The 13,863-nt window shown below is 49.4% G+C and overlaps 1 protein-coding gene across 4 annotated transcripts in view; it reads right to left on the bottom strand.

Moving 5' to 3' along the window:
- Window positions 1-13,863, bottom strand: part of lyst (lysosomal trafficking regulator) — a 323,436-nt gene that overhangs the window by 249,281 nt on the left and 60,292 nt on the right. For all 4 annotated transcript variants that reach the window (XM_071391269.1, XM_071391271.1, XM_071391270.1 and 1 more), the window contains one exon: window positions 4,572-4,770. In XM_071391269.1, the coding sequence (XP_071247370.1) occupies window positions 4,572-4,770 (199 nt within the window). The remainder of the gene's footprint in view (window positions 1-4,571; window positions 4,771-13,863) is intronic.

Below are 13,863 nucleotides of genomic sequence, written 5' to 3'. Positions count from 1 at the left end.
AGGTACAGTAGGTACTTGCAGGGCAGCAGGTACAGTAGGTACTTGCAGGGCAGCAGGTACTTGCAGGGCAGCAGGTACAGTAGGTCCTTGTAGGGCAGCCGTAGATACTTGCAGGGCAGCAGGTACTTCCAGGGCAGCCGTAGATACTTGTAGGGAAGCAGGTATAGTAGGTACTTGTAGAGCAGCCGTAGATACTTGCAGGGCAGCCGTAGATACTTGCAGGGCAGCCATAGGTACTTGTAGGGCAGCCGTAGATACTTGCAGGGCAGCCGTAGATACTTGCAGGGCAGCAGGTACTTGCAGGGCAGCCATAGATACTTGCAGGGCAGCAGGTACAGTAGGTACTTGCAGCGCAGCCGTAGATACTTGCAGGGCAGCCGTAGATACTTGCAGGGCAGCAGGTACAGCAGGTCCTTGCAGGGCAGCAGTAGATACTTGCAGGGCAGCAGGTACTTGCAGGGCAGCAGCAGATACTTATAGGGCAGCAGTAGATACTTGCAGGGCAGCAGTAGATACTTGCAGGGCAGCAGGTACTTGCAGGGCAGCAGGTACTTGCAGGGCAGCAGGTACTTGCAGGGCAGCCGTAGATACTTGCAGGGCAGCCGTAGATACTTGCAGGGCAGCAGGTACAGCAGGTACTTGCAGGGCAGCCGTAGATACTTGCAGGGCAGCAGTAGGTACTTGCAGGGCAGCAGTAGGTACTTGCAGGGCAGCAGTAGGTACTTGCAGGGCAGCAGTAGGTACTTGCAGGGCAGCAGGTACAGTAGGTACTTGCAGGGCAGCCGTAGATACTTGCAGGGCAGCAGGTACTTGCAGGGCAGCCGTAGATACTTGCAGGGCAGCAGGGCAGTAGGTACTTGCAGGGCAGCCGTAGATACTTGCAGGGCAGCAGGTACTTGCAGGGCAGCCATAGATACTTGCAGGGCAGCAGGTACAGTAGGTACTTGCAGGGCAGCAGTAGGTACTTGCAGGGCAGCAGTAGGTACTTGCAGGGCAGCAGTAGATACTTGCAGGGCAGCAGGTACAGCAGGTACTTGCAGGGCAGCCGTAGATACTTGCAGGGCAGCAGTAGATACTTGCAGGGCAGCCGTAGATACTTGCAGGGCAGCCATAGGTACTTGCAGGGCAGCCGTAGATACTTGCAGGGCAGCAGTAGGTACTTGCAGGGCAGCCGTAGATACTTGCAGGGCAGCCGTAGATACTTGCAGGGCAGCAGGTACAGCAGGTACTTGCAGGGCAGCCGTAGATACTTGCAGGGCAGCAGGTACAGCAGGTACTTGCAGGGCAGCCGTAGATACTTGCAGGGCAGCAGGTACTTGCAGGGCAGCCGTAGATACTTGCAGGGCAGCAGGTACTTGCAGGGCAGCAGGTACAGTAGGTACTTGCAGGGCAGCAGGTACTTGCAGGGCAGCCGTAGATACTTGCAGGGCAGCAGTAGATACTTGCAGGGCAGCCGTAGATACTTGCAGGGCAGCCGTAGATACTTGCAGGGCAGCAGTAGATACTTGCAGGGCAGCAGTAGATACTTGCAGGGCAGCCGTAGATACTTGCAGGGCAGCCATAGGTACTTGCAGGGCAGCCGTAGATACTTGCAGGGCAGCCGTAGATACTTGCAGGGCAGCAGGTACAGCAGGTACTTGCAGGGCAGCAGCTAAAGCAGGTACTTGCAGGGCAGCAGTAGGTACTTGCAGGGCAGCAGTAGGTACTTGCAGGGCAGCAGTAGATACTTGCAGGGCAGCCGTAGATACTTGCAGGGCAGCCGTAGATACTTGCAGGGCAGCCGTAGATACTTGCAGGGCAGCAGTAGATACTTGCAGGGCAGCAGTAGGTACTTGCAGGGCAGCCGTAGATACTTGCAGGGCAGCCATAGGTACTTGCAGGGCAGCCGTAGATACTTGCAGGGCAGCCGTAGATACTTGCAGGGCAGCCGTAGATACTTGCAGGGCAGCAGGTACAGCAGGTACTTGCAGGGCAGCAGCTAAAGCAGGTACTTGCAGGGCAGCAGTAGGTACTTGCAGGGCAGCAGTAGATACTTGCAGGGCAGCAGTAGATACTTGCAGGGCAGTAGGTACAGTAGGTACTTGTAGGGCAGCAGGTACAGTAGGTACTTGCAGGGCAGCCGTAGATACTTGCAGGGCAGCCGTAGATACTTGCAGGGCAGCAGGTACTTGCAGGGCAGCAGGTACTTGCAGGGCAGCAGGTACTTGCAGGGCAGCAGTAGGTACTTGCAGGGCAGCAGTAGATACTTGCAGGGCAGCAGTAGATACTTGCAGGGCAGCAGTAGATACTTGCAGGGCAGCAGTAGATACTTGCAGGGCAGCAGGTACAGTAGGTACTTGTAGGGCAGCAGGTACAGTAGGTACTTGTAGGGCAGCAGGTACAGTAGGTACTTGTAGGGCAGCAGGTACAGTAGATACTTGTAGGGCAGCAGGTACAGTAGATACTTGCAGGGCAGCAGTAGGTAGATTAGGTGCAAGGAGGGACTGGTATGGGGTGTTCTACTTGGTTCTCCTTGATTTACCCCCGTCAGTTAGACTGTGTCCTCCTGCCAGTAAGAGCCTACTGTATGTGCCAGTGTCCTGTGTGACTATGGACTGCGTGGCTTGGGATGGTGTGTGAGTGATAGCCTTTCCCGAAATATCTTCTGTACTCCTCTGTGACCCACTGCAGACCAAAGCATTCCTCATCAGGGAGAGAGAATGCAGTGCCTTAACGTGGGAATTCAACCAAATAAGACTAAGTGTACGTCCCCCCTATGTGGGCTCTGGTCTAAAGTAGTGCACTATATAGGGAATAGGGTTCCATTTAGAATGTAAGGCAAAGCGCTGTGCAGCACATGAATCCAGAAGGCTAGCAGAGACGGGGACGAGCTGTCTCCCTGATCAGTAACAGATCGATACAGAGACGGGGACGAGCCGTCTCCCTGATCAGTAACAGATCGATACAGAGACGGGGACGACCTGTCTCCCTGATCAGTAACAGATCGATACAGAGACGGGGACGACCTGTCTCCCTGATCAGTAACAGATCGATACAGAGACGAGCCGTCTCCCTGATCAGCAACAGATCGATACAGAGACAGAGCCGTCTCCCTGATCAGTAACAGATCGATACAGAGACGAGCCGTCTCCCTGATCAGTAACAGATCGATACAGAGACGAGCCGTCTCCCTGATCAGCAACAGATCGATACAGAGACAGAGCCGTCTCCCTGATCAGTAACAGATCGATACAGAGACAGAGCCGTCTCCCTGATCAGTAACAGATCGATACAGAGACGAGCTGTCTCCCTGATCAGTAACAGATCGATACAGAAACGAGCCGTCTCCCTGATCAGTAACAGATCGATACAGAGACGAGCCGTCTCCCTGATCAGTAACAGATCGATACAGAGACGAGCCGTCTCCCTGATCAGTAACAGATCGATACAGAGACGGGGACGACCTGTCTCCCTGATCAGTAACAGATCGATACAGAGACGGGGACGACCTGTCTCCCTGATCAGTAACAGATCGATACAGAGACGGGGACGACCTGTCTCCCTGATCAGTAACAGATCGATACAGAGACGAGCCGTCTCCCTGATCAGTAACAGATCGATACAGAGACGAGCTGTCTCCCTGATCAGTAACAGATCGATACAGAGACGAGCCGTCTCCCTGATCAGTAACAGATCGATACAGAGACGAGCCGTCTCCCTGATCAGTAACAGATCGATACAGAAACGAGCCGTCTCCCTGATCAGTGACAGATCGATACAGAGACGAGCCGTCTCCCTGATCAGTAACAGATCGATACAGAGACGAGCAGTCTCCCTGATCAGCAACAGATCGATACAGAAACGAGCCGTCTCCCTGATCAGTAACAGATCGATACAGAGACGAGCAGTCTCCCTGATCAGCAACAGATCGATACAGAGACGAGCAGTCTCCCTGATCAGTAACAGATCGATACAGAGACGAGCAGTCTCCCTGATCAGCAACAGATCGATACAGAAACGAGCCGTCTCCCTGATCAGTGACAGATCGATACAGAGACGAGCCGTCTCCCTGATCAGTGACAGATCGATACAGAGACGAGCAGTCTCCCTGATCAGCAACAGATCGATACAGAAACGAGCCGTCTCCCTGATCAGTAACAGATCGATACAGAGACGAGCCGTCTCCCTGATCAGTAACAGATCGATACAGAGACGAGCCGTCTCCCTGATCAGTAACAGATCGATACAGAGACGAGCCGTCTCCCTGATCAGCAACAGATCGATACAGAGATGAGCTCCTGGCAGAGCTCTCCTCCTCTAGAATCTCACCTCTCTCCGCCTCTATAGCACCTCTCTCCGCCTCTAGAACCTCTCCGCCTCTAGAACCTCTCCTCTCTCCGCCTCTAGAACCTCTCCTCTCTCCGCCTCTAGAACCTCTCCTAGCAGAGCTCTCAGAGACATTCCCCTCAACAACACTGTGTGTCAGGAGAATAGCTGAGGGGGTTGGAAGCATTAGACACATGCATGTGTTTACTAAGGCTGTGTGTGTACAGGTGTGTGTGTACAGGTGTGTGTGTACAGGTGAATCTCACCTGGTCGATGATGGAGTCCAGGGCGCTGAGCAGCAAGAAGCCCCTACCCCTGACCAGGTATTCGCCCAGGGCAACCATGTGACTCTCCTCGTCCTCCTCTCCCCGTGACTCCGCCCTCTGAGCCACGGCGCTGCAAAGCTGGTGAACGTCGGTGAGGAACTCCCTCGCCAGAGTGTTACTGGCCCCGCTCATATCAGAACTATAGAGAGAGAACATCATGGAGGTCCCTGTTACTGGTACACTCATATCAGAACTATAGAGAGAGAACATCAGGAAGTCCCTGTTACTGGTCCACTCATATCAGAACTATAGAGAGAGAACATCAGGAAGTCCCTGTTACTGGTCCACTCATATCAGAACTATAGAGAGAGAACATCAGGAAGTCCCTGTTACTGGCCCCGCTCATATCAGAACTATAGAGAGAGAACATCAGGAAGTCCCTGTTACTGGTACACTCATATCAGAACTATAGAGAGAGAACATCAGGAAGTCCCTGTTACTGGTCCACTCATATCAGAACTATAGAGAGAGAACATCATGGAGGTCCCTGTTACTGGTACACTCATATCAGAACTATAGAGAGAGAACATCAGGAAGTCCCTGTTACTGGCCCCGCTCATATCAGAACTATAGAGAGAGAACATCAGGAAGTCCCTGTTACTGGTCCACTCATATCAGAACTATAGAGAGAGAACATCAGGAAGTCCCTGTTACTGGTCCACTCATATCAGAACTATAGAGAGAGAACATCAGGAAGTCCCTGTTACTGGTCCACTCATATCAGAACTATAGAGAGAGAACATCAGGAAGTCCCTGTTACTGGCCCCGCTCATATCAGAACTATAGAGAGAGAACATCAGGAAGTCCCTGTTACTGGCCCCGCTCATATCAGAACTATAGAGAGAGAACATCATGGAGGTCCCTGTTACTGGTACACTCATATCAGAACTATAGAGAGAGAACATCAGGAAGTCCCTGTTACTGGTCCACTCATATCAGAACTATAGAGAGAGAACATCAGGAAGTCCCTGTTACTGGTACGCTCATATCAGAACTATAGAGAGAGAACATCAGGAAGTCCCTGTTACTGGTCCACTCATATCAGAACTATAGAGAGAGAACATCAGGAAGTCCCTGTTACTGGCCCCGCTCATATCAGAACTATAGAGAGAGAACATCAGGAAGTCCCTGTTACTGGTCCACTCATATCAGAACTATAGAGAGAGAACATCAGGAAGTCCCTGTTACTGGTCCACTCATATCAGAACTATAGAGAGAGAACATCAGGAAGTCCCTGTTACTGGTCCACTCATATCAGAACTATAGAGAGAGAACATCATGGAGGTCCCTGTTACTGGTCCACTCATATCAGAACTATAGAGAGAGAACATCATGGAGGTCCCTGTTACTGGTCCACTCATATCAGAACTATAGAGAGAGAACATCAGGAAGTCCCTGTTACTGGTCCACTCATATCAGAACTATAGAGAGAGAACATCAGGAAGTCCCTGTTACTGGTCCACTCATATCAGAACTATAGAGAGAGAACATCATGGAGGTCCCTGTTACTGGTACACTCATATCAGAACTATAGAGAGAGAACATCAGGAAGTCCCTGTTACTGGTCCACTCATATCAGAACTATAGAGAGAGAACATCAGGAAGTCCCTGTTACTGGTCCACTCATATCAGAACTATAGAGAGAGAACATCAGGAAGTCCCTGTTACTGGCCCCGCTCATATCAGAACTATAGAGAGAGAACATCATGGAGGTCCCTGTTACTGGCCCCGCTCATATCAGAACTATAGAGAGATAGATCAGTCGGGAAGTCCCTGTTACTGGCCCCGCTCATATCAGAACTATAGAGAGAGAACAGTCAGGAAGTCCCTGTTAGAGAGAGAGAGAGAGACATACTGCAGAGACAGTAGAGAGAGAGACATACTGCAGAGACAGTAGAGAGAGAGACATACTGCAGAGACAGTAGAGAGAGAGACATACTGCAGAGACAGTAGAGAGAGAGACATACTGCAGAGACAGTAGAGAGAGAGACATACTGCAGAGACAGTAGAGAGAGAGACATACTGCAGAGACAGTAGAGAGAGAGACATACTGCAGAGACAGTAGAGAGAGAGACATACTGCAGAGACAGTAGAGAGAGAGACATACTGCAGAGACAGTAGAGAGAGAGACATACTGCAGAGACAGTAGAGAGAGAGACATACTGCAGAGACAGTAGAGAGAGAGACATACTGCAGAGACAGTAGAGAGAGAGACATACTGCAGAGACAGTAGAGAGAGAGACATACTGCAGAGACAGTAGAGAGAGAGACAGAGTAGAGACAATAGAGAGAGAGACATACTGCAGAGACAGTAGAGAGACATACTGCAGAGACAGTAGAGAGAGACATACTGTAGACAGTAGAGAGAGACATACTGTAGACAGTAGAGAGAGACATACTGCAGAGACAGTAGAGAGAGACATACTGCAGAGACAGTAGAGAGAGAGACATACTGCAGAGACAGTAGAGAGAGAGACATACAGAAAGAGACATACTGTAGAGACAATAGAGAGAGAGACAGTAGAGAGAGACATACTGTAGAGACAGTAGAGAGAGACATACTGCAGAGACAGTAGAGAGAGACATACTGTAGAGACAGTAGAGAGAGACATACTGCAGAGACAGTAGAGAGAGAGACAGAGTAGAGACAATAGAGAGAGAGACATACTGCAGAGACAGTAGAGAGAGACATACTGCAGAGACAGTAGAGAGAGAGACAGAGAGTAGAGACAATAGAGAGAGAGACATACTGTAGAGACAGTAGAGAGAGACATACTGCAGAGACAGTAGAGAGAGACATACTGTAGAGACAGTAGAGAGAGACATACTGCAGAGACAGTAGAGAGAGAGACAGAGTAGAGACAATAGAGAGAGAGACATACTGCAGAGACAGTAGAGAGAGACATACTGCAGAGACAGTAGAGAGAGACATACTGCAGAGACAGTAGAGAGAGAGACAGAGAGTAGAGACAGTAGAGAGACATACTGCAGAGACAATAGAGAGAGACAGACAGAAAGAGAGTAGATAACACAATATGCCAGTTGACCTGTGTAATTTCCTCACAGTAGAAATGACAGCTCTGTTCTTCACACGTTCTCAAATAGGTTCCTCACAAAAGAAACATCTAAACCTCGGTGGGTATTTTGTGTTCGAGTTGTTTACACATAAAAAATCCCTCTAGACCAGCGCTTCCCAAACTGAAGAAGAAATGAACTGAAAATCGAAACATCATATCTCCTGAGTCTGAGATTGAGGGCTTTGAACTCTCTCGTCCTAAAATCCCTAAATATCCACAGCCTTGGAGGTAAACATCATAAGAGCAGCAAAACAGAGACATTTAGAAGCCCGTGTTAATGTCTTCGTCCTTTAAACCAAAGTAAGAAAGTAAAAAAAGCTAAGCTTTGTTATCAACCAGCCGGATCGTTTGACTGAGGCTTGTGTCCCAAATGGCATCCTAGTCTACTGTCTATATACTAAGTGCACTACTTTGGGTCAAAAGTAGTCTGTTTTATTCCTGGATCAAAAATGGGCGTAGGGGGTAGGCGTGGCACGGGGTGCGGTTGGCCAATTAGCACCAGAGTTTGAGCAGTCAGAAACGGCGATGGACATTCAGAGTCTTTTCAAGCGAGCCAAACGGTAGGCTACCATGACGTCAAATCGTGAAACGGACCTGATCGGCTCTGGTCACTATTTACTCTTTCTGCAGTGACGATTCTTTAGGGAATTATTTACCAGCTGATCTGCAGAGAATCGTTGTGTTGAGCTCAAAACCAGTTTTAGGAGTCTGTAAATCAGAGAGGAAAATGAACGGCTCTTTCACCGATGTAATTCGGTTCCTGACGTTCAACAAAAAGATTCAGACGTTGTCTGGTTCGCATCTCTAATGTTTTGATGATCAGATAATTCCGTTGTAACATTTTACACACAACTAACTCTGTTCCAGACTCAGACTCTACTTCTGTCTTGAACCCTGTTCCAGACGCTACTTCTGTCTTTAACCCTGTTCCAGACTCGACTTCCGTCTCTAACCCTGTTCCAGACTCTACTTCCGTCTCTAACCCTGTTCCAGACTCTACTTCCGTCTTTAACCCTGTTCCAGACTCTACTTCCGTCTTTAACCCTGTTCCAGACTCTACTTCCGTCTTTAACCCTGTTCCAGACTCTACTTCCGTCTTTAACCCTGTTCCAGACTCTACTTCCGTCTTTAACCCTGTTCCAGACTCTACTTCCGTCTTTAACCCTGTTCCAGACTCGACTTCCGCCTTTAACCCTGTTCCAGACTCTACTTCCGTCTTTAACCCTGTTCCAGACTCTACTTCTGTCTTTAACCCTGTTGCAGACTCGACTTCTGTCTTTAACCCTGTTCCAGACTCGACTTCCGTCTTTAACCCTGTTCCAGACTCTACTTCCGTCTTTAACCCTGTTCCAGACTCTACTTCCGTCTTTAACCCTGTTCCAGACTCTACTTCCGTCTTTAACCCTGTTCCAGACTCTACTTCCGTCTTTAACCCTGTTCCAGACTCTACTTCTGTCTTTAACCCTGTTCCAGACTCGACTTCTGTCTTTAACCCTGTTCCAGACTCTACTTCTGTCTTTAACCCTGTTCCAGACTCTACTTCCGTCTTTAACCCTGTTCCAGACTCTACTTCCGTCTTTAACCCTGTTCCAGACTCTACTTCTGTCTTTAACCCTGTTCCAGACTCTACTTCCGTCTTTAACCCTGTTCCAGACTCGACTTCTGTCTTTAACCCTGTTCCAGACTCTACCTCTGTCTTTAACCCTGTTCCAGACTCTACCTCTGTCTTTAACCCTGTTCCAGACTCTACTTCCGTCTTTAACCCTGTTCCAGACTCTACTTCTGTCTTTAACCCTGTTCCAGACTCTACTTCCGTCTTTAACCCTGTTCCAGACTCTACCTCTGTCTTTAACCCTGTTCCACCCTCTACTTCTGTCTTTAACCCTGTTCCAGACTCTACTTCTGTCTTTAACCCTGTTCCAGACTCTACTTCCGTCTCTAACCCTGTTCCAGACTCTACTTCCGTCTTTAACCCTGTTCCAGACTCGACTTCTGTCTTTAACCCTGTTCCAGACTCGACTTCCGTCTTTAACCCTGTTCCAGACTCTACTTCTGTCTTTAACCCTGTTCCAGACTCGACTTCTGTCTTTAACCCTGTTCCAGACTCGACTTCTGTCTTTAACCCTGTTCCAGACTCGACTTCTGTCTTTAACCCTGTTCCAGACTCTACTTCCGTCTTTAACCCTGTTCCAGACTCTACTTCCGTCTTTAACCCTGTTCCAGACTCTACTTCCGTCTTTAACCCTGTTCCAGACTCTACTTCCGTCTTTAACCCTGTTCCAGACTCTACTTATGTCTTTAACCCTGTTCCAGACTCTACTTCCGTCTTTAACCCTGTTCCAGACTCTACTTCCGTCTTTAACCCTGTTCCAGACTCTACTTCTGTCTTTAACCCTGTTCCAGACTCTACTTCCGTCTTTAACCCTGTTCCAGACTCGACTTCTGTCTTTAACCCTGTTCCAGACTCTACCTCTGTCTTTAACCCTGTTCCAGACTCTACCTCTGTCTTTAACCCTGTTCCAGACTCTACTTCTGTCTTTAACCCTGTTCCAGACTCTACTTCCGTCTTTAACCCTGTTCCAGACTCGACTTCTGTCTTCAACCCTGTTCCAGACTCTACCTCTGTCTTTAACCCTGTTCCAGACTCTACCTCTGTCTTTAACCCTGTTCCAGACTCTACCTCTGTCTTTAACCCTGTTCCAGACTCTACCTCTGTCTTTAACCCTGTTCCAGACTCGACTTCTGTCTTTAACCCTGTTCCAGACTCTACCTCACCTCCTCTCCCTCCCCTCCAGCCCCCCTCCCCTCCAGCTCCCCTCCAATCCTCTAGTCTGCACAGCTGAATTCCTTTAAAAAAGAAAAAGAAAAAAGGCCCCCCATCTTGGCGGTATAGAGAAATCGTAGAATTTTAAGCCAATTTCCTACAATTCTACAGATTTATCCATGAAGCTGATAGAAAACGTTGCACTTTTAAATCTAATTCCATGCAATCTGCCCCGGGTAATGCTGTGTTCTGCCCCGGATAATGCTGTGTTCTTCCCTGGGTAATGCTGTGTTCTGCCCCGGGTAATGCTGTGTTCTTTTGCTCAAACATAACTAAATCAATACTGCTAAAATCATTCACAGTTTTTATTCACCCTCTAATTTTTATTTTGGTGATTGTTAGTTCTCAGATTATATTATTTTAAAATTAAAATTACTGAACAGGGCCAGTATCCGAAAGGTTGCTAGATCGAATCCCTGAACTGACAAGGTAAAAATATGTTACAGGATGATGGAGGTGTGTTTTTTGGAGGTGGGGTTATGGTATGGGCAGACAGGAACAGAGTGCCCCCTGGTGGAGGTGGGGTTATGGTATGGGCAGACAGGAACAGAGTGCCCCCTGGTGGAGGTGGGGTTATGGTATGGACAGACAGGAACAGAGTGCCCCCTGGTGGAGGTGGGGTTATGGTATGGGCAGACAGGAACAGAGTGTCCCCTGGTGGAGGTGGGGTTATGGTATGGGCAGACAGGAACAGAGTGCCCCCTGGTGGAGGTGGGGTTATGGTATGGGCAGACAGGAACAGAGTGCCCCCTGGTGGAGGTGGGGTTATGGTATGGGCAGACAGGAACAGAGTGCCCCCTGGTGGTGGTGGGGTTATGGTATGGACAGACAGGAACAGAGTGCCCCCTGGTGGAGGTGGGGTTATGGTATGGGCAGACAGGAACAGAGTGTCCCCTGGTGGAGGTGGGGTTATGGTATGGGCAGACAGGAACAGAGTGCCCCCTGGTGGAGGTGGGGTTATGGTATGGGCAGACAGGAACAGAGTGCCCCCTGGTGGAGGTGGGGTTATGGTATGGACAGGAACAGAGTGCCCCCTGGTGGTGGTGGGGTTATGGTATGGGCAGACAGGAACAGACCAACATGGACAGAGAGACTAAAGGTCTCTACCACACAGTATAACACCCAGGATGGTGGAGGTCTCTACCACACAGTATAACACCCAGGATGGTGGAGGTCTCTAACACACAGTATAACACCCAGGATGGTGGAGGTCTCTACCACACAGTATAACACCCAGGATGATGGAGGTCTCTACCACACAGTATAACACCCAGGATGGTGGAGGTCTCTACCACACAGTATAACACCCAGGATGATGGAGGTCTCTACCACACAGTATAACACCCAGGATGGTGGAGGTCTCTACCACACAGTATAACACCCAGGATGATGGAGGTCTCTACCACACAGTATAACACCCAGGATGGTGGAGGTCTCTACCACACAGTATAACACCCAGGATGATGGAGGTCTCTACCACACAGTATAACACCCAGGATGATGGAGGTCTCTACCACACAGTATAACACCCAGGATGATGGAGGTCTCTACCACACAGCATAACACCCAGGATGGTGGAGGTCTCTACCACACAGTATAACACCCAGGATGGTGGAGGTCTCTACCACACAGTATAACACCCAGGATGATGGAGGTCTCTACCACACAGTATAACACCCAGGATGATGGAGGTCTCTACCACACAGTATAACACCCAGGATGATGGAGGTCTCTACCACACAGTATAACACCCAGGATGATGGAGGTCTCTACCACACAGTATAACACCCAGGATGATGGAGGTCTCTACCACACAGTATAACACCCAGGATGATGGAGGTCTCTACCACACAGTATAACACCCAGGATGATGGAGGTCTCTACCACACAGTATAACACCCAGGATGATGGAGGTCTCTACCACACAGTATAACACCCAGGATGGAGGTCTCTACCACACAGTATAACACCCAGGATGATGGAGGTCTCTACCACACAGTATAACACCCAGGATGATGGAGGTCTCTACCACACAGTATAACACCCAGGATGGAGGTCTCTACCACACAGTATAACACCCAGGATGATGGAGGTCTCTACCACACAGTATAACACCCAGGATGGAGGTCTCTACCACACAGTATAACACCCAGGATGATGGAGGTCTCTACCACACAGTATAACACCCAGGATGGTGGAGGTCTCTACCACACAGTATAACACCCAGGATGATGGAGGTCTCTACCACACAGTATAACACCCAGGATGATGGAGGTCTCTACCACACAGTATAACACCCAGGATGGAGGTCTCTACCACACAGTATAACACCCAGGATGATGGAGGTCTCTACCACACAGTATAACACCCAGGATGGAGGTCTCTACCACACAGTATAACACCCAGGATGGAGGTCTCTACCACACAGTATAACACCCAGGATGGTGGAGGTCTCTACCACACAGTATAACACCCAGGATGATGGAGGTCTCTACCACACAGTATAACACCCAGGATGATGGAGGTCTCTACCACACAGTATAACACCCAGGATGGTGGAGGTCTCTACCACACAGTATAACACCCAGGATGATGGAGGTCTCTACCACACAGTATAACACCCAGGATGATGGAGGTCTCTACCACCCAGGATGGTGGAGGTCTCTACCACACAGTATAACACCCAGGATGGTGGAGGTCTCTACCACACAGTATAACACCCAGGATGATGGAGGTCTCTACCACACAGTATAACACCCAGGATGATGGAGGTCTCTACCACACAGTATAACACCCAGGATGATGGAGGTCTCTACCACCCAGGATGGTGGAGGTCTCTACCACACAGTATAACACCCAGGATGGTGGAGGTCTCTACCACACAGTATAACACCCAGGATGATGGAGGTCTCTACCACACAGTATAACACCCAGGATGATGGAGGTCTCTATCACACAGTATAACACCCAGGATGGTGGAGGTCTCTATCACACAGTATAACACCCAGGATGATGGAGGTCTCTACCACACAGTATAACACCCAGGATGATGGAGGTCTCTACCACACAGTATAACACCCAGGATGATGGAGGTCTCTACCACACAGTATAACACCCAGGATGATGGAGGTCTCTATCACACAGTATAACACCCAGGATGATGGAGGTCTCTACCACACAGCATAACACCCAGGATGATGGAGGTCTCTACCACACAGTATAACACCCAGGATGATGGAGGTCTCTACCACACAGTATAACACCCAGGATGATGGAGGTCTCTACCACACAGTATAACACCCAGGATGGAGGTCTCTACCACCCAGGATGA

This window comes from Salvelinus alpinus, chromosome 3, assembly GCF_045679555.1.
Source record: "Salvelinus alpinus chromosome 3, SLU_Salpinus.1, whole genome shotgun sequence".
NCBI classification, from domain to species: Eukaryota; Metazoa; Chordata; class Actinopteri; order Salmoniformes; family Salmonidae; genus Salvelinus; species Salvelinus alpinus.
The sequence above is the reverse complement of the archived record's forward strand: the minus strand, read 5'-3'. Positions and strand labels throughout refer to the sequence as shown.